This window comes from Haliotis cracherodii, unplaced genomic scaffold (genome assembly GCF_022045235.1).
Source record: "Haliotis cracherodii isolate W230 unplaced genomic scaffold, xgHalCrac1.p SCAF_7, whole genome shotgun sequence".
NCBI lineage: Eukaryota > Metazoa > Mollusca > Gastropoda > Lepetellida > Haliotidae > Haliotis > Haliotis cracherodii.
In genome coordinates, this window is record NW_027266330.1 from 44693289 (window position 1) to 44714701 (window position 21413).

Here is a 21413-nt window from a genome sequence, read left to right on the forward strand (position 1 = left end):
GAAGTAACATCAGACCTATGGTCAGAAGCAGACAGCTCTACCACATCAATTATCTGGAATACGAGGCTGTAATCCGGGTAATATTTCATTGGACCCCACAGTCAAGAAACCAACGTCTGATGATCGGGACACTCATTTCAACTGTTGCATACACTATACACCTTAAGACACGATGTAATCAGAGGCCCTCCTACAGTTGACTTTTCACCTTTGGTAGACAAGCTCAACTTAGCGATAAAGGCAAGACATATACCAGGAGCGGCAAATGGATTAGCAGACACCTTATCCAGACCAGCCATACCAGCCAGAAACCATGGAACACATGATTCCCCGATGCCATGATGTATATCTCTTGGTAGCACAAAGAGGGTTTTTTTAAGCAACCCTTACACGAGTTTATCACTAATCCTTGTAAAATCCTTTGAATTTTCCTGATTAGTTCCAGCTTACTCGTGTACGTCTAACGGTTGAAGTCCTTACAGGCTAGGGTATCTGCGCCCCACCATCCTACCGTGGGATAAATGCATAGTGTGAGATAGGATAAGTTTAAACATTTTATTTTTTCTAAATTTCATTCAATATTCATTCCATTAATTTCAGCAAAATCGTGTGGTAGATCACTACACCCTGCATTTTTTACAGCGACCACAGTCAAATTTTGACTATTTATGCCTTGAAATGAACTTTTTGTTGACAGAGAATGGATACATTAATGCCATATTTTTACTTATCCTGCATTACTCCTTAATGCATTCACTGCTTAACTTACGTCAAAGAAGACAATGCCTTGCGATGGTCCTGTGTTAAAAAAAGTGAAAAGCTGTTTCTGACTCAAGTCTGCTTTTTACAATGAAACATTAGGTACACTATAAGTTGCTATAGTTTTGTGCTTCTGTAAACCACACACACACACACACACACACACACACACACACACACACACACACACACACACACATACACACACTGATAAATATATGTTTCAAGATTGTATCATGTTGTTTTTCCCTGCCAGGTGACAGCTTCTGTGAAGGCAAGTGATGTGCACTCTGTAAGTGGGTCCTGTGCAGAAAATCAAGCGAAACTGATCATCAATTTCAACAAGACTGGTGCTAAATGGACTCTACTCTTCAGCAAGAAAACTGATTCTGTGACTGTTGCACTGGACATGATGTTCCAGTTTGATGACAAGATGTTCCCCAACAAAAATCTTACCAGTAGTGAGTCCTGTTTCCTATTCTTCCAAACTTTCCCAAATTCTGCAAATTCTATTTCTTCCTTGCTGACCTCGTCAGTTTACCACTAAACCACAACTTGACAGTGACTGGAAGTAGCAACCATCACAGATGATTTGCTTGACTCTCTATCCTGGATAAGATCCTATGAAGCTGCTATCCAGTGTGTGTTTCTGGTAGTAACTCTTGAGAATACGTTTAGAATTCTGCCTTGGCCTAGTAGTAGTATGGGATTGCAGTGACCTTTCACCTGTGGTTGGTGGCTGCACTACTTACCACCCTCTGTTCCCCCACTTACTCTTCGTACAATAACAGGGATTTACCCAGGAATGAAAACTAAACCCTTAGCAGGCAATTTGGAAAAGAAATATTATTTTGCTCAAGTTGGTCAGTGAACAAGTCACGTCTACAAGCCATAACATGAGTTATTACTTTATAATATGAATTGGGATATTTGCGATTCCAATTTGGAAATTTTGACTGTTCGCAGCCGAATATTTGCCTCTGAGCAGATCTAGATAAATTCCCTGCATATCCACAGATAATCTGGAGCAAAAGTACCTCAACTGGAGTTTTAAGGCTGAAAAAATAATAAAAATTGGTTCTCAGGCAATATCTTTTGAAAATATTGGGGGGGGGGGGGGGGGGGAGGGTGGTGTACAAACTAGTAGTAATAATCCAAATCCATATATCGCTTTGTATAAGGCACGTATTTCATAACTAGAATTAGGAAACTTTCAGGGCAGGTCGTCTTATACACAGGGTTGAGGTTTTTTTTCCGCAGCACAGACTTTACTGTGAGCATGTAACACCGGAAATACCATGTCAACAAATCCTTACTGAAGTACGCAAATTAATCGCGTAATTACACTGTCTGCTGTTAAAAGAGTTCATAATATATCTGGACTTATGTTTGTAATCTATTATATTAATTTTATTCAACATTTCATTCAATATTGTTTCAATTCATTTGGCGAAATCGTATGTGAAGTGATCAGAAGATCGCACAACTCACTGTTATTTACAGCAACCACAGTCATATTGCTGTCTTGAAACAAACTTTAATGGATACATATATCATAAATGCCATACATTGAATTGCTGAAAGTCATATTTGTTATAGTTTGACCATTATCTGTCAACATTAAGTTTTCACAATCGCGGGCACGGGAGCATCGACGAAAAAATATCCGGCAATGGCGATCAGCTGAACCAAAGTGCCTAGCTTATGGTTATTAATTTATTTCACACACATATATATAGTAAAGCGTCAACTAACATGATATTGGAATAAATTATTCCTGATAAAATAATGGTTTCAGATACAATTCTTCCGCTCATTGTATCAAAATTCTTTAAAATTATATTATTGACCGAATCACTGGTAGATCATGTAGATTCCTAGAAACGTGTCTACAGCTGATTGCTACTTCTAGCTTAGTTTATGAGACTAGACGCACGGTAGTCTTAATTACTGCATATAAAACAATGCCCATCTAATCAGAACAGGGAATACAATTTAATCGGTAGATCATGAGGTCTAGTGATGGTTTATCTCAAATTTGTTTTGGCCAATTTTAGCCCTAATTGTTATAATCTGTTCGTTTTCGTGAATTTGCTGAAGGGATATGATGTATTTTTTTTCTGCATTATTGCAAACGTGCTTCATTCCAATTCGCTTTATAGACTGGGAATATAATTTACCATCGGTTTCCCCCTTATTTTACAAGACAAATACACATATAATTGTAAATCTTAACCTCTGCGTATGAAGCATTGTTCCACATACAGTACACAAATACCATTGAATTTGTATTTGAATACCATCATCATGTCTAGTGATGTTGTTTCGCAAAGTTAATGTTTTCATTGACCAAATTTGCAAACAGCAAAACAAACACACCAACTCCTATTGCCGCCATGACCATAACACACGAGATGTGCAGTAAAGCAGTGCGCTTGAAAAGGGAAGTAACTGCATGTTATATTGGATCACATTGTTTTTAAGTATTGTAGCATTTCACTGTTGGGGTCTTGTGTTTAAGACGGGAATATTTAATGATTTTTTTGTTGTTGAAAATTGAAATAAAAACGAAACGTGCGGTGAACTTTACGATGATGCGGTGGTGCCAGAGAACAAAGAATTATTTTTTTTTAGCCTAATATATTTCATTTTCTCCGTTTATGATAGGCAAGATGCTAACTTTCACACTATGATAATGTTAGAAAATCTAGTGAATGTTGATTGTAGTCAGTTGATAAGAAAATTGATTCTTGCTAGTTCTAGTTCTAAACTGCATTATCATGATTATGATGTCACATAAGGACTTAAGACCACTAAGAACCTTGTTTGGTAGAAATTGCATGGAATGTGTATTAGGTATTGTGTAGGATTAATTTATCCTAAAAAAATAGTTGATTGAATTGCGAATTGTTGTTAATACATGTTGTAATGATGATCTGTAATCAAAGGGAAATAACGGATACAGTTAATGCACCTTGCACTTGGATTTGCCTGTGTGATTTGGTGATGTATTCACTAATTCAGCTCTTCAATGACATTTTGGCAAAATGTGATGTTTTGAAATGAGACTAAGCATGGTATGTTGCAGATGTCATCGTGGATGATGAGGGGACAACAACATTGTCCAAGTCGGACCAGTCCTACAGGTGTGATGCTTCACAGCAAGTGAAGTTCAAGTCATTTGCTAGTGACAACGTAACATACACAGTCCTTCTTGCACTGAAGAGTCTACAGGTTCAAGCTTTCAACGTGTCTAACGGAGCTTTCAGCAGTGATGGTATGGTATTTTCTTCATGCATTTATTCATTCATTTTACTGTGTTTGAAGAGAGGATTTAGCTGATAACAACCCTTGAACTTCAGGACTCAGGATAAAGTTAGATCTTTCTTCGCAACTAACAGTATTTATTCAAAACAAACATAGTTGGGCTTTTGGATTGTTACCTCACCGGGTCATGCTGTCAGAATTGCCATCCACCCTTTTGAAATGCTGACAGAGTCAAAATTATGAAATATTTGCAGTTATATACATGTTCAATGCAAATGTATATTTTGTGATGATTGCGTAAATCTCCAGGTGAGTGATACAGACCCTAGGGGCCTCTTGTTTTGTGTGCCAGTGTTTTTTGCTCCTTCCCTATATGTCACCACAATGTCAAACAATTTTATGATGTTATATGACTGTAATATCCCCCTTCGACATAAACTGACACACTGTGATATTTAGAGCTTACTATATGGCAGTTATCATAGCATACCCCATATCAACCCCAAATCCCCATCGTCCAAATGTCATTTGTAGGTCAAGGTCACAAGATAGAATGTCTATTTGACCTTGATTCGACCTTTAACCATGCTCTAATAAGCTCTCAAAATGCAATCCCTTTCACTGTAGACATCGTCTCAGAAACCGCTGCCCCATGAAGCTGAATTTTCACATGCATTTTCAAACCAGTCATGACATCTGAATGTGTTCAAGAGGTCTGAATCTGAGTTTCAATATGGTATTATCCCCAGCATTAACAAAGTCGGTTTGAAATATTCAAACCTTTTATACACTTGTGTATGTATTTGTCCATCAGGTTTCTTATTGAGGCATTTACCCATAAAAATCTTTGCGAATGACTGTATCAATATTTTCAGTGGAGCACTGTGAGGCAGATGTCAAATCAACGTCCCCAAGTAAACCCACCACCTCAGAAGAAGCCACCACCTCAGAAGAACCTACCACCTCAGAAGAACCTACCACCTCAGAGAAGCCAGACACATCGACTGAGTCAACACAGATGACATCAGATGCTACTCCAACCAGTGATTCCACCACAACAAGGCCCATCGATCAGCTTAATCACTATGTGTTTTCTAATGGCAATGACACATGTATTCGCATGGATGCAGCCATTCAATTGTCCATCATGTATGAAACCAAGGACAACAAAACTGTGAGTTGGTCATACTTGTCCTGTCTATCAACAGCACCACTGAGTATTTTAGAACAGTTAATAGTTTGGTAATGTTTTCACATCTGAAGGTCTCGCCTTCACGGGCAAAACTTTGTTATAAAGGTAGTAGCTACAGGCACAACATTGTCAAAGTTAAACTATATTAGGCATGTTTTCCTAAACCGAAATGCTTATAACACTGTTTTTGATGTTGCTAGAAGCCTGGAACTTTTGTTTCAAAGTTTTAATACGCATTGATATGTGTTTTATGATACCATAAGTGATGCCATTATACATGTCAAACCAGAATTGCTTTTGACTTGCTTTTAGAGTGGGTAGGACTAAGTTGTACTAGGTCTTCAGCAACCTATGCTCGTCATAAGAGGCCAATAACGCGATCGGGTGGGCAGGCTTGTTGAGGAGCAGTCTTTGTATCTAAATTGCGTGGATCGATGCTCATGATGTTAATCACTGATTGTCTGGTCTAGACCGCCGTCATATGTCTGGAATATTGCTGAGTACAGCGTTAAACAACAACAAAGTTGTACTGCATAAGACAATGTTTGGGATCAATGATAGATAAATATTGGTGAGATCAGCTGTCAACCTCATTCGCTGTGCAGAGTTGCGTCCCTTGGGCTATCACTATATTTCATCAACATCCAGACCTGTTCGTCACGGGTGGAACGAGCATTCATCATGTTCATTGTAACAGCCATCTGCATAATGCTACCCCTGCGTCACAGGGCCATATGACACAGTTGAACCAATCAACTCAACTCGAAAGGGTGCACGGGAATCACCCATGCACGAAAACAATGTTAGCGTTGGGCGTCTCAACGTGCGGGATTCCCTTCCAGATGCAGGGCCTAGATTTTCGAAACGATCTTAGCTAAGATAAATCTTAACAACTTACGTTCAAAGATAAGATATCTTAAGGTTAAGATAAGATAGATTTTCGAAACTATCGTAAACCTGTCGCAGATCGTTCAGAGTTACGATACCTGTCGTAACTCTGACAGAGAACTCATTTGTGTTAGAGATTGAAAAAGCGGGGTGTTTCCCAGTGACGTCACGGGGATTTCCCAGCTGCATATGCGTTCAGCATTTAACATGCGTGTTCAAGTCTGATGTTAAGTGATGTATACTGTTTATTTTTATGTTTATGTCAAAAGTCAAGTTTATATTAGTGTAAACACCAACATTATACGTGGAAACACACAAAACAAAAATTGTTCAGGAAGCAGCGCACCCACAAGCAAGTTTATATGACAATCTAAGCTTGTTAAGTTTGTTTTGTTACTTATGTATACAATATATTTCATGAATAAAGCAAGGACTTAAATACAATATCAAGCTATTAGTATTTAGATGATGAAATTATTTGTTTATCTATCTAGATCCATAATTATTTTCAAAATTTAAAAGTGACACTAATTTTCGTTCGCAAAGAGAGATAATTTAGGAATTGTCAAGTTATGTTGTCTCACGGAACACGCCACAAGTTAACGTGAACATACATATAATGTAGTAATTTTCTATCCTTTTAAATTAAGTAGAGCTAATAAACTGATTTGTCTGATTTCATTTAAATCTGGCTGAGGAGCGAAATACTTTGTAATGTGTCAAATCTATTCCAGAACGTAGTTCAATGATGTATGGCTTGTCTGACAGAATTGCTAAGGATCATTTACTAGTATTTGTCCGTTGACCCTATTCGTTACAACGATTTTATTGTCTGAATGGTCTCAAGGATATCTATATTTTTTTTAAACATAAAACGGGAAGATGTAGACTTAAATATTAAAAAGACCAAAATATTTTAAAACCGGCTTATTGAATGCAAAGATTATTGTGTTGAAAATGTGTATTTTATGTTGATCAGTAAATTTCATTCAATAAACTTTTTTTCTGCGAACATATATTTGAAAGTGAATTTTGGACAATGTGCAATCTATGCTACATTTTGACGAGAACCAGAACGAGCATGGGAACTCATTTTTTATTTGATTTGTCGATACAAAAATCTGTGCTTAACATTTGCGGTCAAAATTTCAGTAAATTGTTAAATTTATAAGGGAATACATCTATATGCCGTTAATCACCTGTTTTCAAAGAATGCAATTGTTCGACAGACAGTTTTTAATCACTTTTTATCAAATATTTGTCTTTCAAGAGGATATAGATAACGTAGGTATTGAATTTAAAACGAAACAAATTACAATTACTTTTGCAAGAAAAATATTAGATATTGTATACAAATATTTGATCACATGTATTTCCTTGTTAAGTCAACAAATACTACACTGTATAGTTAAAATTCAATTATTAAAACCACCCGTCCCGCACGATTTTAGATGTAAAAAAATATGCGAAACCTTTATGGTTGTTTTTACATATGTAGATTGATATAATTTTATAAAATGCGAAAATAAAGACTAAAGCATTGACACAAATGCGACTCAATAATATAACATCGGAACTCTGCGCTTTATGAAAACTGTACCATTGAGCAAGGTGTCCCGGGCGAATACAAAGGGAAACCACTCTCAACTAGAGTTTGAACTAAGATTAGCTCCCCCTAAACTATCAATAAGGTCACGGTCATTACTGTAGCCTGCCGACACCTTCCGTTTTTATCCTTCCCCAATTATCGAAAAGGTATGTTGTTTCACACTTCATCAGTATGGACTCGGATAGAAAAATAATGTAAGCTATCGACTCCACAGTTATGTGTATCGCTGTCGCGATTAAGAACATTTTTGACGTGAAATCCTTGATGCGTTCTTCGTGTTTTCGAAGTGTCAATTTGAATCACTCAGTTTTACAAAATGAAATGTCAATGTTTGAACGTAAAGCGGACTAGTTGTTTGGCACAATATCTATGGAAAAGTATGCCGCCATCTTGGATGAAGATAAAATAAACTTACGACAGGTATAGGGCTATCTTAGATTTACGACAAACTTAAGATATCTTAGGGCTACGATAGTTTCGAAAATAGGCTACGATAGCCTACGATTTCCTTACGATAACTTTACGATAATCTTAGGGCTAAGATCGTTTCGAAAATCTAGGCCCAGACCTATATATCTGTGGTACCGGTTCCTAAGCTCTTAGCATTCCCTGGGAAGGCCTAAAAGTGTACACTTTCCTGCCTACTGTTTTCCTTCCCAGGGCTCTTCAAAAGATCAGGTTGACATCGCTCTGACATTGTGGCTGGTAATGGGCTGGTTCGTGGAGCTCAAAGGATTATCCTCAGCCTAGCCCTTCGAACTGCCAGGTTGGCCAAACCTGTTGATCCACCCACACAGCAGGCTCTTCACTCTTGCTACATCTGCAAAGAGCCTTAAGCTCCAAGGGCTACTCAGCAAAGGCGATCACCTTGGCGCACAGACCTTCTACCAGGGGCCTTAACAATGACAAGTGGCTCTCCTAGTGTTTGCTAGGGAAAACAGCAGGACCTCACTTCTGCATCACCCCAATTCTATGCTGAAATCCTTCTCTTCCAGCGCCGCAAACTTCAGCTGAAGGGCAGTTCTATTACTACATACTTTGTGGCCCTCAACTTAGTCTTGGCATTCACAGATCATAAGATGACGAAGATCCCAGAACTCCAAGCTTTGCTGTGTTTCTTCTGATTTGGAGATCAACCTGGCATGGGATCTGAACGTGGTTCTTACATTGCTGCAGGGTGCGCCCTTACAACCTCGCTTCATACTCCTACCTCACCAAGAAGATGGTCTTCCTCTTGGCCCTGGCTACGGCTGCACGGGTCAGCATACCCTAAACAACTGTGTCAGATTTGAGCAGAGAGCGCAGGGAGCTATACATTGACATGAGAGAGATGCCTTAGAGGATGTTGAAGGCATCCACAGCTCTGGCCCTATGGCCCAGCAGATTACCGCCCCAAAGTGCCATTGACTCTTCCTGATGTTCGACGCCGACCTTTCAACCTCTCTGGTTCATGTCACAATTGACTAGAAGGTTTACATGCTACTTGCACGTCAGTGTTAGACTTTAGCCAATGCTTAATTTATATTACTGCAATTCCACCTGGACATCCCACATACCTTTCTCTTGGTTCCTTCCAACAGGAATGGTCACTTGATGTCAAACATTGTGGCTCTTGTTGGGATTTGAGGAGAGTTTATTGAAGTTTGCATCTGAAGGAATGCCCACTGCCACACTGCTGATAAAGGTGTATTGCAGAGCTGACTCCGCACGATGTGTTCAGAAGTTCTGCATTAGCAGTAATGTGCTGTTCTGTGACATCATCACTTCTGTGGTCACGTGGGAGCTGTATGTTGGATTTAGCCACACAACTAGTTGGAACAACTTCTTCAACAGGACCTCACACAGCTCTTCCTTTCCGTCAAGAAAAAGCAATAAATGCATTAAGGAGTAATGCAGAATAAGGATACAAATATAAAAATATTTAGATTCTACTAGTTTTCAAATAATCACAGCATACACTCCCATTTGTTTTACAGTGTTTTAGGCAGAACATTCTATGTGTGTGTGTACGAATGTTTTGCATGGTGGGAATACAGCAGGATGCATGTTGATGACTAGATTAACATTGAAGTTTTGATTATTCTGTTGCAGAAATCATCTGTAAAGTTTGCTGTGCCAGCACAGTTTACATTGGAAGGCATGTGTGACACTGATGGAAATGCAAGCCTCACTATCAACTTTGATAACAACAATGTCACATTTGAGTTCACAGACATCAGTGGCACAGCAACCATCAAGTCTATCATGTTCTCCGTTGTTCAAGATTCAGTTTGGTTTCCCGATGCCAAGAATCGTAAATATTTTTGCATTTTCATTAACTGTTCTGTAGTTTTTTTACAAGCACTTTCGATTTTCTTTTGCAAGCACAGAGGTGGTAACTGAAGGTACAGTAACAATCAGCATGGAAAACTGGATCCTGATGATTGCAATATTTGTTGCTTTTTATCCTCCAGGTATGTAATACGGGGATATAGCACTCAGCTTTTCTGTCCATCCATTATCAATTTTTTGTCCTGGGCCCACTTGCACAAAACGATCTTAGCGCTAAGACTATTGTAAGCCTATGCTAAAGTATGGGAGTTACGATCATTTTAGCGCTAGACCTGTGAAGATTCCGGGGTAGAATAGGTCTTCAGCAACCCATGGTTGCCATAAAAGGTGACTATGCTTGTCGTAAAAGGCGACTAACGGGATTGGGTGGTCAGGCTCGCTGACTTGGTTGATGCATGTCATCGATCCCAATGCTCGTGACATTAATCACTTGATTGTCTGGTCCAGACTCGATTATTTGCAGACCGCCGTCATAAAGCTGGAATATTGCTGAGTGCGGCCTTAAACAACAAACCAACCAACCAAATCTTAGCGCCAAGATCGCTTTGTGCAAGTGGGCCCTGATCATATCTCTGAAACTAATAGGTACTCTTTCATGAAACTTTGCACACATAAAGACCAGATTGTCAACTGGTAACGTTTGCTTTTGAGGGATTTCAGAATATTTTTTGTTTGTTTCCATGGCAACAAGTTTTACTTTGGCTCTTCATAGTGGACTGTTTGTTCAGACCATATTGCTAAAACTAGGTACAGGTATTCTTTAATGAATCTTTGCAAACACAAAGAACAGGTTGTAAACTGGTACCTTTTGCTACTTATGGATTTTTAGAATTTTTATATTTTTCGTACCTTGGTCAGGCCACAAGATTGTTTGGATAGCTATTCACCTGTGACGGTAGAAGCTTCACAAGGGAAATGTTTAGTGAAAACATTTATATCTATATTTCTATCAAGCTGCAATATATACGATTTCATCAGTTTGATGTGAAAGGTGAGCTTCAGTTACTGTTGATAACAGACAACAGTATGGCCATGTACCAATTGTGAGACATCCACTAACTCATAGCTTTACAAAGAAAGGACCTGACATAGAAATACAAAGTTCTGAATCCCACATTCCATGGTATTGTTTTGATGATCAATAACTACTCTTGTCTACAGATTAGATAGGAATACTCTCATCTAGTTGGAAAGATCACTCTTGTCAGACTTGCTGTAACTATCAGAGGCCAAGGGGATTTGTCATCTTCTAATGAATATTAGCAAAGTCCTTGTGAAATGTTTGGCTATACCTCTTCTCAAGGAAAAGAACTGAAGCTCGATGAAGCTGTGCAAGACAATAATGTCACATGGATGTGTTTGTGGCAGGAACTGAAAGATTTTACCAATTGCTATTGGGTTTAAAAATATAACCAACAAGACCAAAAGGCTTTGAGACCTTATATTTTAGTAAGATATATCTATAGCTTCAGAATTAATCAGGTATTACTTTAACAATTTTGAAAATTAAGAAAACGAAATATTTAAGGTCAAGATGACACCTCAAATAGGTGATGATGGTTAATAGATTATTTGGGGCCCAATCATCTGCACTCAAGTTTGTCTCTGAAACTGTTTTACCAAATGCAGCGATACTTTACATTAATGTTTGTTACCATGACAATGGTCTGTAAAGTTTTTGGAATGTATTGAGATCATAGTGTCCTTTAACATACACCATTATGACACATTCAATATCTGTACTTGATGGCTGTTTATGTGGTTTCAGTTCACTTTGTATGCACAAGGGCCAACAGCAGTGCTGTGATGTTCGTGTACATTGTTTCATCAGAGCAGTAATTGTAAAACACTGTCAAACAAATAAGAACATGAAGTGCTACAGGTGTGGTGTAATGTGTTGCAGCCGGGGAGTGGCTTCAGGAGACAGTGGACCCTCCACAGATTGCCACCACTGACAACACATTCTACACATGTCAAGCTCGGGAGCCTGTTACTTTCAGTGACAAGTCTGAAATGGTTTTGAGTAGTCTCAAGTGGCAGGCATTCAACCTGGATCATGGCAACTTCACCAAACAAGGTAATATTATTGGATATAAGGTGCTGAGGGGCAAGGTTTATGCCATACCAAGAATTCACAGATTTTTGCTCATTTGACTGGAAGCCATTTGAGCCAATGATGTTACTATTTTGTTTGGCAACCACAGCAGCCAAATTATAATACCTTACTCAGTGATTTCTTTTCATCACAGATATATTGACAAAACCTAGATGTGACAAGTACTTACTATTGTTATTTTTTTGTGACCTGTCGGGGGTTTGATGATATTTACTCAGTTTTGTCAATCATTTCTTGCAGCCCTCTTAGTTGTTTTCTTCAGGAGCCATTTGGCTCCTGGCTGAAAGGAAAAAGCAGAAAAATTGGTTTTGCTAAGAGCCAACACAACTGACATTTTAATATTAAACATTTCAGGCTCAGACAAGTGCTACTAATGACAGATGCTAATTGTTAAGGATTTTATAAGTTGGAATTTATTCAATTATTTTTTTCTGAAATTTCATATCTGGTCCATTTTTACTAGCTTTGAGTCACTAGTATTCACTGTGGCAGTTTCCTGCACATATAGCATCAAAACAATTAGCTGAGGATGCTGGTGATGACATAGGCCAGGCCCCCTGCCTATACTGGGGTTGCCTGCTTCTCTCTGATTATCATTGATAGTTGTAAATTAACTTGCTTGCATTCTTCACATAAGTGGTGATGACTCTTCTAAGGGAAAAACACATACGAGCATTTGGATAACGATTCTTGATAACAGATTATGTCCTTTGAACAAAACACATGTTAAACATCTACTGCCAACTGAATTTCAATTTGATTGAAACAAAGCAGGGGTTGAAAAATACCATTGCCCGACGCCCGTGCCAAGTAAGGTTTAGATGTCGGGCATGTAATATACGTTTTCTAGCATGCCCGTGGACAAGTAGAGCACACAAAATGAACTGGGTCAAGTTTCACGCGAATGTAATCATGTGATCATGTTACGGTATTTGATTGGCTAATATTTTGTTAGTGTCCCAGACTGACAATGTAATTTGCATACAGCTACGCCAGTCAACCAATGGGATTAATACATTTCGATGTCAGCCAGGTCAACAACGAGAACCAGGCTTGTTTCATTGTTAAATCGTAGTAACACTTCCATATATGGCACATGTTTCTTGGAAATGGAATTTCTTGGAAATTGTAACGCGAGGTTGAAACATTTTCTGACTTTAGATGCTTCGTTAGGCCTAGCTTTGATGAAATATAATTTTGTCGAACTACAACAAACAGGACTTTTAACGAGTGAAAGTATGGCATTTATGTGTTTATTTTCGTTGTCAACTAAAGTTCATTCGAGGCTTCAATAGCGATAACCTGACCGTGGTTGCTGTAAATAACGGCGAGTTGTGCGATCTATCGACCCCTTTACGCACGATTTCGGCAAAATTGATCTAAACTGTATTGAATGAAATTTTGAATAAAATTAATAAAATATGCTACAAACATATGTCAAGGTACAAACGTGTGTTTTTTATATCCAGATAGTAATAATAGGATTTAATTGCGGAATTTGTTGATTGGTATTTCCGGTGTTGCGTGCAGGTGGTAATGTTTTTGCGATTGGGAAATGACATCGTGTCAGTGACTTGAGTTTACTAAAAGTGTATATAAGTTTTGGGAACCATGTGTTACCACACGCAATAACCGCGTTAGCGCTATATTGAAGAGTGCAATAGCGAGGGATCACTGTAGTAAATCTGTTGTTTCAAATGAGTAAGCTAGTAAAGGACAGAGTAGCCTCCCTTTGCCTCATTTGCACCCAGACGGGTATCTGCAATAACAATTTATATTGCCAGTACCGCACATGGCCGATCATGTCTCAGCGGTCTATTTTAAGTTTCTTTGGCGGTGGGGACGAACTTAAAAGGAAGGCAGAGGGAAATTCCGAAAGTTGTATATCGGCAAAGAATAAGAAGTATGACGAATATAAACGAAAACGAACATTCATCGCTGAGTGGAAAGACCAGTTTCCTTTGGGTTGCATATGATGACACAGCGAAAGTCATGAAGTCCACCATTTGTTCCAAGTACCCAAACATACACGCTTGCAATCGTAAGAGAACGTTTATTGATGGATGTTCAAATTTCAGAATTTTATTCTCAGTTCTGCAGTAGTAACATTTTACTGAATTTATTAGCTTGATTTTGGGCTAGTGCATTTTAAAATAGGGCAAGTGAGAATGTTGGTCATACTTGCCCTTGGTCAAGTAACATTTTTAATAATTTTTCAACCCCTGCAAAATCAAGAGTACTTTATGACGAATGGGTGATTAATGTTTAATGTTAAATATCATTGCAGACAAGCTCCATTCAGGAACCATCTATCTTTATCAGCTTTTCTTTAACATCGCATTATATCAACAATAAGACTGTTTGAGAGGAGGGGGCTGTCGCTTTCATATTGAGTCACATTTTGGGTAGAGGCCAGCGGTCGCATTCTTTTGGAGACACTTTTTTTTCACGATTTACAGTATTTGTTGAATACATAGTATTACAGATTTTTTTAACAATTGTACATCACCTCAGAGAATTGAAGAGAAGCTGACCTTTTATTGATTGTTGGGTTACTTACAGGAGCACAGTGTAAAGAAGATATGACAACAACACCCTCAACCTCTACTGTAATGCCAACAACTCCAAAGCCACAACCCAGGCCTTTTGTAAATAACTTTACAGTGTCGGAGGGCAACACCACGTGTCTTGTGATGAAGTCAGCCTTAGTCCTCCGAATCCCATTCACAGACAAGAAGAAGGAGGTACACTACCAGGCCACATACAATAAGGAACATGTTCTCTACATCTGTAATCTGTCCATCTGTATCTACCTGTGTCTCCACCTGTCTGTCCATCTGTATCTACTCGTGTCTCCACCTGTTTGTTCTGTATCTACCTGTGTCTCCACCTGTCTGTTCTGTATATACTTATGTCTCCACCTGTCTGTGCTGTATCTACCTGTGTCTCCATCTGTATCTACTCGTGTCTCCACCTGTCTGTGTCTGTAATCTGTCCATCTGTATCTACCTGTGTCTGTAATCTGTCCATCTGTATCTACCTGTGTCTCCACCTGTCTGTCCATCTGTATCTACTCGTGTCTCCACCTGTTTGTTCTGTATCTAACTGTGTCTCCACCTGTCTGTTCTGTATCTACTTATGTCTCCACCTGTCTGTGCTGTATCTACCTGTGTCTCCATCTGTATCTACTCGTGTCTCCACCTGTCTGTTCTGTATCTACCCGTGTCTCCACCAATCTGTCCATCTGTATCTACTCGTGTCTCCACCTGTTTGTTCTGTATCTACCCGTGTCTCCACCAATCTGTCCATCTGTATCTACCTGTGTCTCCACCTGTCTGTTCTGTATCTACCCGTGTCTCCACCAATCTGTCCATCTGTATCTACCTGTGTCTCCACCTGTCTGTTCTGTATCTACCCGTGTCTCCACCAATCTGTCCATCTGTATCTACCCGTGTCTCCACCTGTCTGTTCTGTATCTACCCGTGTCTCCACCAATCTGTCCATCTGTATCTACCCGTGTCTCCACCTGTCTGTTCTGTATCTACCCGTGTCTCCACCAATCTGTCCATCTGTATCTACCTGTGTCTCCACCTGTCTGTCCTCTATCTTACTTTCCCCACCTGTCTGTTCTGTATCTACCCATGTCTCCACCTGTTTGTCCTCTATCTACCTTTCTCCACCTGTCTGTTCTGTATCTACCCATGTCTCCACCTGTTTGTCCTCTATCTACCTTTCTCCACCTGTCTGTTCTGTATCTACCCGTGTCTCCACCAATCTGTCCATCTGTATCTACCCGTGTCTCCACCTGTCTGTTCTGTATCTACCCGTGTCTCCACCAATCTGTCCATCTGTATCTACCTGTGTCTCCACCTGTCTGTCCTCTATCTTACTTTCCCCACCTGTCTGTTCTGTATCTACCCATGTCTCCACCTGTTTGTCCTCTATCTACCTTTCTCCACCTGTCTGTTCTGTATCTACCCGTGTCTCCACCTGACTGCCCTGTATCTACTCATGTCTCCACCTGTCTGTCCATCTGTATCTACCCGTTTCTCCACCTGTTTGTCCTCTATCTACCTTTCTCCACCTGTCTGTTCTGTATCTACCTCTCTCCACCAGACTGCCCTGTATCTACTTATGTCTCAAGCTTTCAATCAATAGCTGCCTGTGCTTTTTGTAGCAAATCTCTTGATCTGGTTGATCTAATACTATTGTGCCATGTTGTGTGGTTCAATGAAGAGAAATGTATTACTGAGTGATGATTTTATGCTTTCAGAACCAGACAAAGGAAATCACTGTGCCAGAAGTGAACCAGGCTGACATCACAGGTGTCTGTGGTGACACGGAGGAATCTATCACCTTCAGCTTCTTTAAGGACTGGAGCATCACCATGGTGTTCGCGCAAGATAAAACATCGAGCCTCACAGCTCCCAAAGAAGTCAATCATCAGCTGTCTAATGTGACAATCAACTATAACTTGGACTCGGTTCACTTCCCTGATGCTAATAAATCTGGTGAGTATTTCCTCCAGCAGTCATGACTCCAATTCACATTCTGATAGTGTAGTAGGCCTGTATGGCCCCGCAGTGTGATGGCCCAGGATATATATCATAACAACAAAGATACGATACACTGGATAATAGAGAATGCATATCAGGCAGGAGACATTGTTTTTTGTATATCATGGTATATACTGTGAATGGCTACTTGTGTTGTTTGAAGATGATATGCCCATTAATTTCGTGATGAACTACAGTTATATGTGAGAAATATGTTGGTGAGAAAGCTTCAGGCCATTGTGATCCACTGAATGGCATGGCCAGACCCACCTGTAGTTGTGGAGATATGTCTGCTGATAAAGGGAACTGCTCTTCATAGGCTGTATTAAGTTACTTTGATGAATTTATTTTTCAAATCATTAAATTTTCATTTTTTTAAAAGAAATTATTGATTTGTGTGTAGATGTAAATATCAGTGTGATGGCTATCAACGTTGCACAGTTTGATGCAAGTCAGAAGGGATCCTACAAGTGCAATTCCAATGTGACAATCGATGCTGAGCATGGTGTGGAGTTGGTCACATCAAATTTCCAGTACAAGGCCTTCCAAACAGGAAACAACACCGCCTTTAGCAATGACGGTGAGTTCAACACTTAAACTGTCCTCTGTTTCGTTACAGTAACTTAGCTGTGAACCGTAAAATGTTCTTAAGAGATGCCACCTTGTATTCTAGGAGTCAAGTCAATATTCATCTCGTGACAGGTCAATACTGATCATTTGATAGTCAATATCCGCGGTCAGTGTCAGTCACATGATTTCGGGTCTACATTGAAATGTATTGTTTCGTCACATGGTACGGGTTAACCAATGGAATTGCAAGATTAATATAGGTTTAATAATGCTAGGTACACCCTGAAGACCTAGGATTCCAAGTTGTTACTGGTTATTATCTTCTAATTATGTCACTTCCCATTAAAGATGGTATATATATGAATGTAGCCATAGACATTACCCTATACGGTACATTATAATGTCTGTGACAACCTAAAGACTGATTTTATGGAGGATTTATCTCCCTTGGTCAGGTGTTATGCATGCACATATGTGGGCAAGCTGATAATGATCAATGTCTACATTGCAGGTATGGTCGAGTGCCCTGCTGACACTGAGACAAACAGCATTGTGCCCATAGCTGTGGGCGCTGCTCTGGCCGGATTAGTTGTTATTGTGCTCATTGCCTACTTGATTGGTCGCAGAAAGAGGCGATCAGGCTATGAGTCTGTGTAGCCACACAGTGAAGGAAGTCTTAGGAAAGCATCTAACTAATGTATTGGATCTATTTTTATGCTGAGAAAAGTCTTCTAGGTCAAGATGACCTTTGTTGTTACTCAATTACCTGGATAGATAGCTTAAAATATTTTCGGAAGGGGTTTGTATAAGGTCTTAGCTGATATTTTAAATAATAAAATAAGCTTTGAAACAGTGCAGTTCAAATGGTGAATATGCAATTTTGAAACAATCAAATACTCAAACAGTGTAATATTTTGTCATGTCAAAAAAAAAAGAGATTTTTTGTGCTTGATACATGTTTTGCAAGAAATCAATTTTTTCTTTTAGTTTTTGTTTGTTTTGCACATTTGCCGATGTGCTTGTACAGATCAGCGTTTGTGTACATATATGTAAAGTTATGTCAGGAATATTGTTTAATGATCAAGTAAATGTAGCCTTGTTTACAAATGTTTAAAGCAGCCCTGTAGCAAATCCCTGTATATTTATATCCCAGAAGCCGAAGCTACCAACACAACACTGGCCATTCATGGCCTGACATTCACCAAATACATTCTGCAGCATCCTCAACTGTTGCCATCACAACGAGGACCAGTGAAACAACAGTGGTTCACACCTTCTTAACTAGGGAAATGAATCAGTTTGCTGTGTTTTTAATGATATTTCTCATTGTTTTCTGACTTTGCTTAAACAGAAACATACTTTTCATAAAATACTGAAGTTCCCATGTTTACCCATGTGTCTGGAACAATTTTGTTGTAACTTTGGAACATTAGCAACAAGTAAAGTCATAATTGTATCCCAAGGTGTCTGACTAGAGGCCTGCTTGTATGGTGCGTCACTTGTCTTAACAGCTTTGTGGTCTACTAAGATGTTTTATTTGTACATACTTTACAGATATAGATGTTTCTTTGCTATGTAATCCAACAAAGTGCTTTTTGTTTAATGAGTAAATATCAGTGTGTGTGCTTGAGAAGAAGAGTATTTGTACAGTGTTTGTCATTTTTGACATATTTATATTTAACACCATGGTTCCTCTAAAAAGTTGAAGTAAAATAAGGTATTAACAACTCTTATTTTTCAGACTTTTTCTATTTAAAACAATGGAAAGTATAGTTTGTTATAATGAACAATATCATTTTGTTCAATTTTTATTGGAATTGTTTGATTTGAATGTGTCTGTGTGCTTGCTAAGAGGTATTTGTTTGCTTAGTTAAACTCAGTCTACTCCCACTGTGTGCTACAGTGAAGAAGTATACTATGTGCTACAGTGAAGAAGTATACAGTGTGCAAGAAGTAGTGGGGTTAGTATTGTTTATGTCAAGCACATTCCATCATGGCAGGCACACCACTGCATAGACTGTCAATAGGAAGGCCAGGCCACTTCCATTGCCGAAGTGCTCACCTAGACACTGAACACCAGACAAGGAAATGGTAATCCTGTACAAGAGTCAGGGGCCTCACAAATGTGATTGATATGGCTACAGAAAATTCACTTGCTACACTTGCTGGTTATGAGCATGTATAGCAAGTTGGCTTGTTACACAATGTTGTTCCGGTTGGTAGTAGTTTTTGCAGACATTGGTTAGTTGAGGTTCCCCATTTTGCTCAGGTACAGACCTTGCGTTCCTCTGCCCTTGGTTATCTCATAGCGGAGCATCATGTCATTCATTTGTTGGCAGATATTTTAGACTGTGCACATAATATTCCATAGAATATATTTCATGAATTCATTTCTTGGATGCGTTCAAGTTTCCTCTGTTTCAGACAGGTGAATACTTGAAGCAGACTTGTAGATATCTTCTCCTACAGACTATGCAGGTACTATCAAAAGAGTGTTGCATGCTGGAAACTCCCACAGCAACACCTGGCAGGGTGTATTGAACACCTCCAATATTACTCACATTTGTATGTGTGCACATTGACTAGTTCTTTTTTTTCAATTAAAAGCTATGTATTTTATGAACAGTTATGTAATGATAATAGAATAACTGGAAGATGAAGGTAACATTGTGTATAACATCTAGTGAAGCTGTCACAACTTATGGTTTTGTTTGTTTATTGTTTAACGTCGCACTCAGCAATATTCCAGCTATATAATGGCGGTCTGTAAATAATCGAGTCTGGGCAGTACAATCCAGTGATTGATATCATGAGCATCAATCCACCCAATTTGGATACGATGACATGCATCAACCAAGTCGGCGCGTCTGACCACCTGATCCTGTTAAGTTGCCTCTCATGACAAGCATTGTCGCCATTTACGGCAAGCATGGGTTGCTGTAGACCTATAACACAACACTAGAGGTGCTTCACAGGACAGCAATACTCCACAACTGGGGGGGATTATGATTGTTTAAAGATTGTGTTGTCTTGCTGTCTTGGAATGCTGTGTTTTACCTTCATACGGTATTTTTTGCTTAACTTCACTTAACTTAATACATATGTAAATTGACTTGATCTCATTGAGATTTATTTGTGAATCATGAGTTCCTATTTTGATGTTTATCAACGGGAGTTAAATGAGTATTTGTAATGAGGCTTAGCATAGACAGGCAGTGTAATGTAGCAGTTATCCTGATCATGCCCACTCAACCATGAGACAACATCCCACTAAAACAGGCTACCGGTAAAAGTGGTGCATATCGCCTTGTAGTATTTCCAAAACAACAGATCAGAGTGATTTTGTAATATTCATAATTTATTATATCTTTTTGAATTTTTATATTATGAAAAGTAATTAATATTTTTTGTTTGGTTCACCGGAATTTTTCGATACATCAGTTGCAACACAAGAACATTGCTATATTTGTGATCCAGGATGTTATTGTGCAACATTTGCTTTTCTAATAAATCACCATAATTTGTAATCATCTGGTTTGTTTTGCTGTGATTCTAGTCCTGCGAGAAACAACAGTGATTGATTTACAAAGCTTTTGATTGAAGAGCAGCTTCATATGTGTGTCTGTATTTAGCACACACTATCATGTAGGGGGAGGGGGTCGTCACTGTAATAGCACCAAGCACCAGCTCACACCTCACTTCTTTCCTGTGTGTGCTAGAGTGAACATCTGGCAGTCATCTTCAGTAAGTTTGGTAGATTGGTTGGTACTCATATATAAACTGTGTGTGTGTGTGTGTGTGTGTGTGTGTGTGTGTGTGTGTGTGTGTGTGTGTGTGTGTGTGTGTGTGTGTGTGTGTGTGTGTGTGTGTGTGTGGTCTGTCATGGCAACCTCGACCTCTCCCTCCACATTGAAGAAGTGTGGCAATTTTATGGTCATGGGAGAACATCAGTCTTCTTACAGGAAGCACACCGCTCTTCAAATCGGCTTTCAGCACGAATAAAGAAGGAAGCAGCAAAGAAAACTGGAGAACATGGTGTCTCTTTCCATTGTCCCTACAGTTCACTCTCCAAGCCATCTCCGAAGCCGATGATGCTTAGGACACCTACCCCGGGATTATCACCCC

At 39.1% G+C, this 21413-nt stretch overlaps 1 protein-coding gene across 1 annotated transcript in view; it reads left to right on the forward strand.

Annotated features, from left to right (window-relative positions):
* LOC139448586 (lysosome-associated membrane glycoprotein 1-like) overlaps nucleotides 1-20815 on the forward strand; it is a 36849-nt gene extending 16034 nt beyond the window's left edge. The window contains exons 4-12 of the mRNA XM_071230154.1: nucleotides 1016-1220; nucleotides 3848-4036; nucleotides 4902-5200; nucleotides 9807-10008; nucleotides 11950-12123; nucleotides 14725-14906; nucleotides 16436-16673; nucleotides 17122-17298; nucleotides 17800-20815. Of these exons, the coding sequence (XP_071086255.1) occupies nucleotides 1016-1220; nucleotides 3848-4036; nucleotides 4902-5200; nucleotides 9807-10008; nucleotides 11950-12123; nucleotides 14725-14906; nucleotides 16436-16673; nucleotides 17122-17298; nucleotides 17800-17945 (1812 nt within the window). The 3' untranslated portion in view covers nucleotides 17946-20815. The remainder of the gene's footprint in view (nucleotides 1-1015; nucleotides 1221-3847; nucleotides 4037-4901; nucleotides 5201-9806; nucleotides 10009-11949; nucleotides 12124-14724; nucleotides 14907-16435; nucleotides 16674-17121; nucleotides 17299-17799) is intronic.
* Nucleotides 20816-21413: the final 598 nt, after the last annotated feature.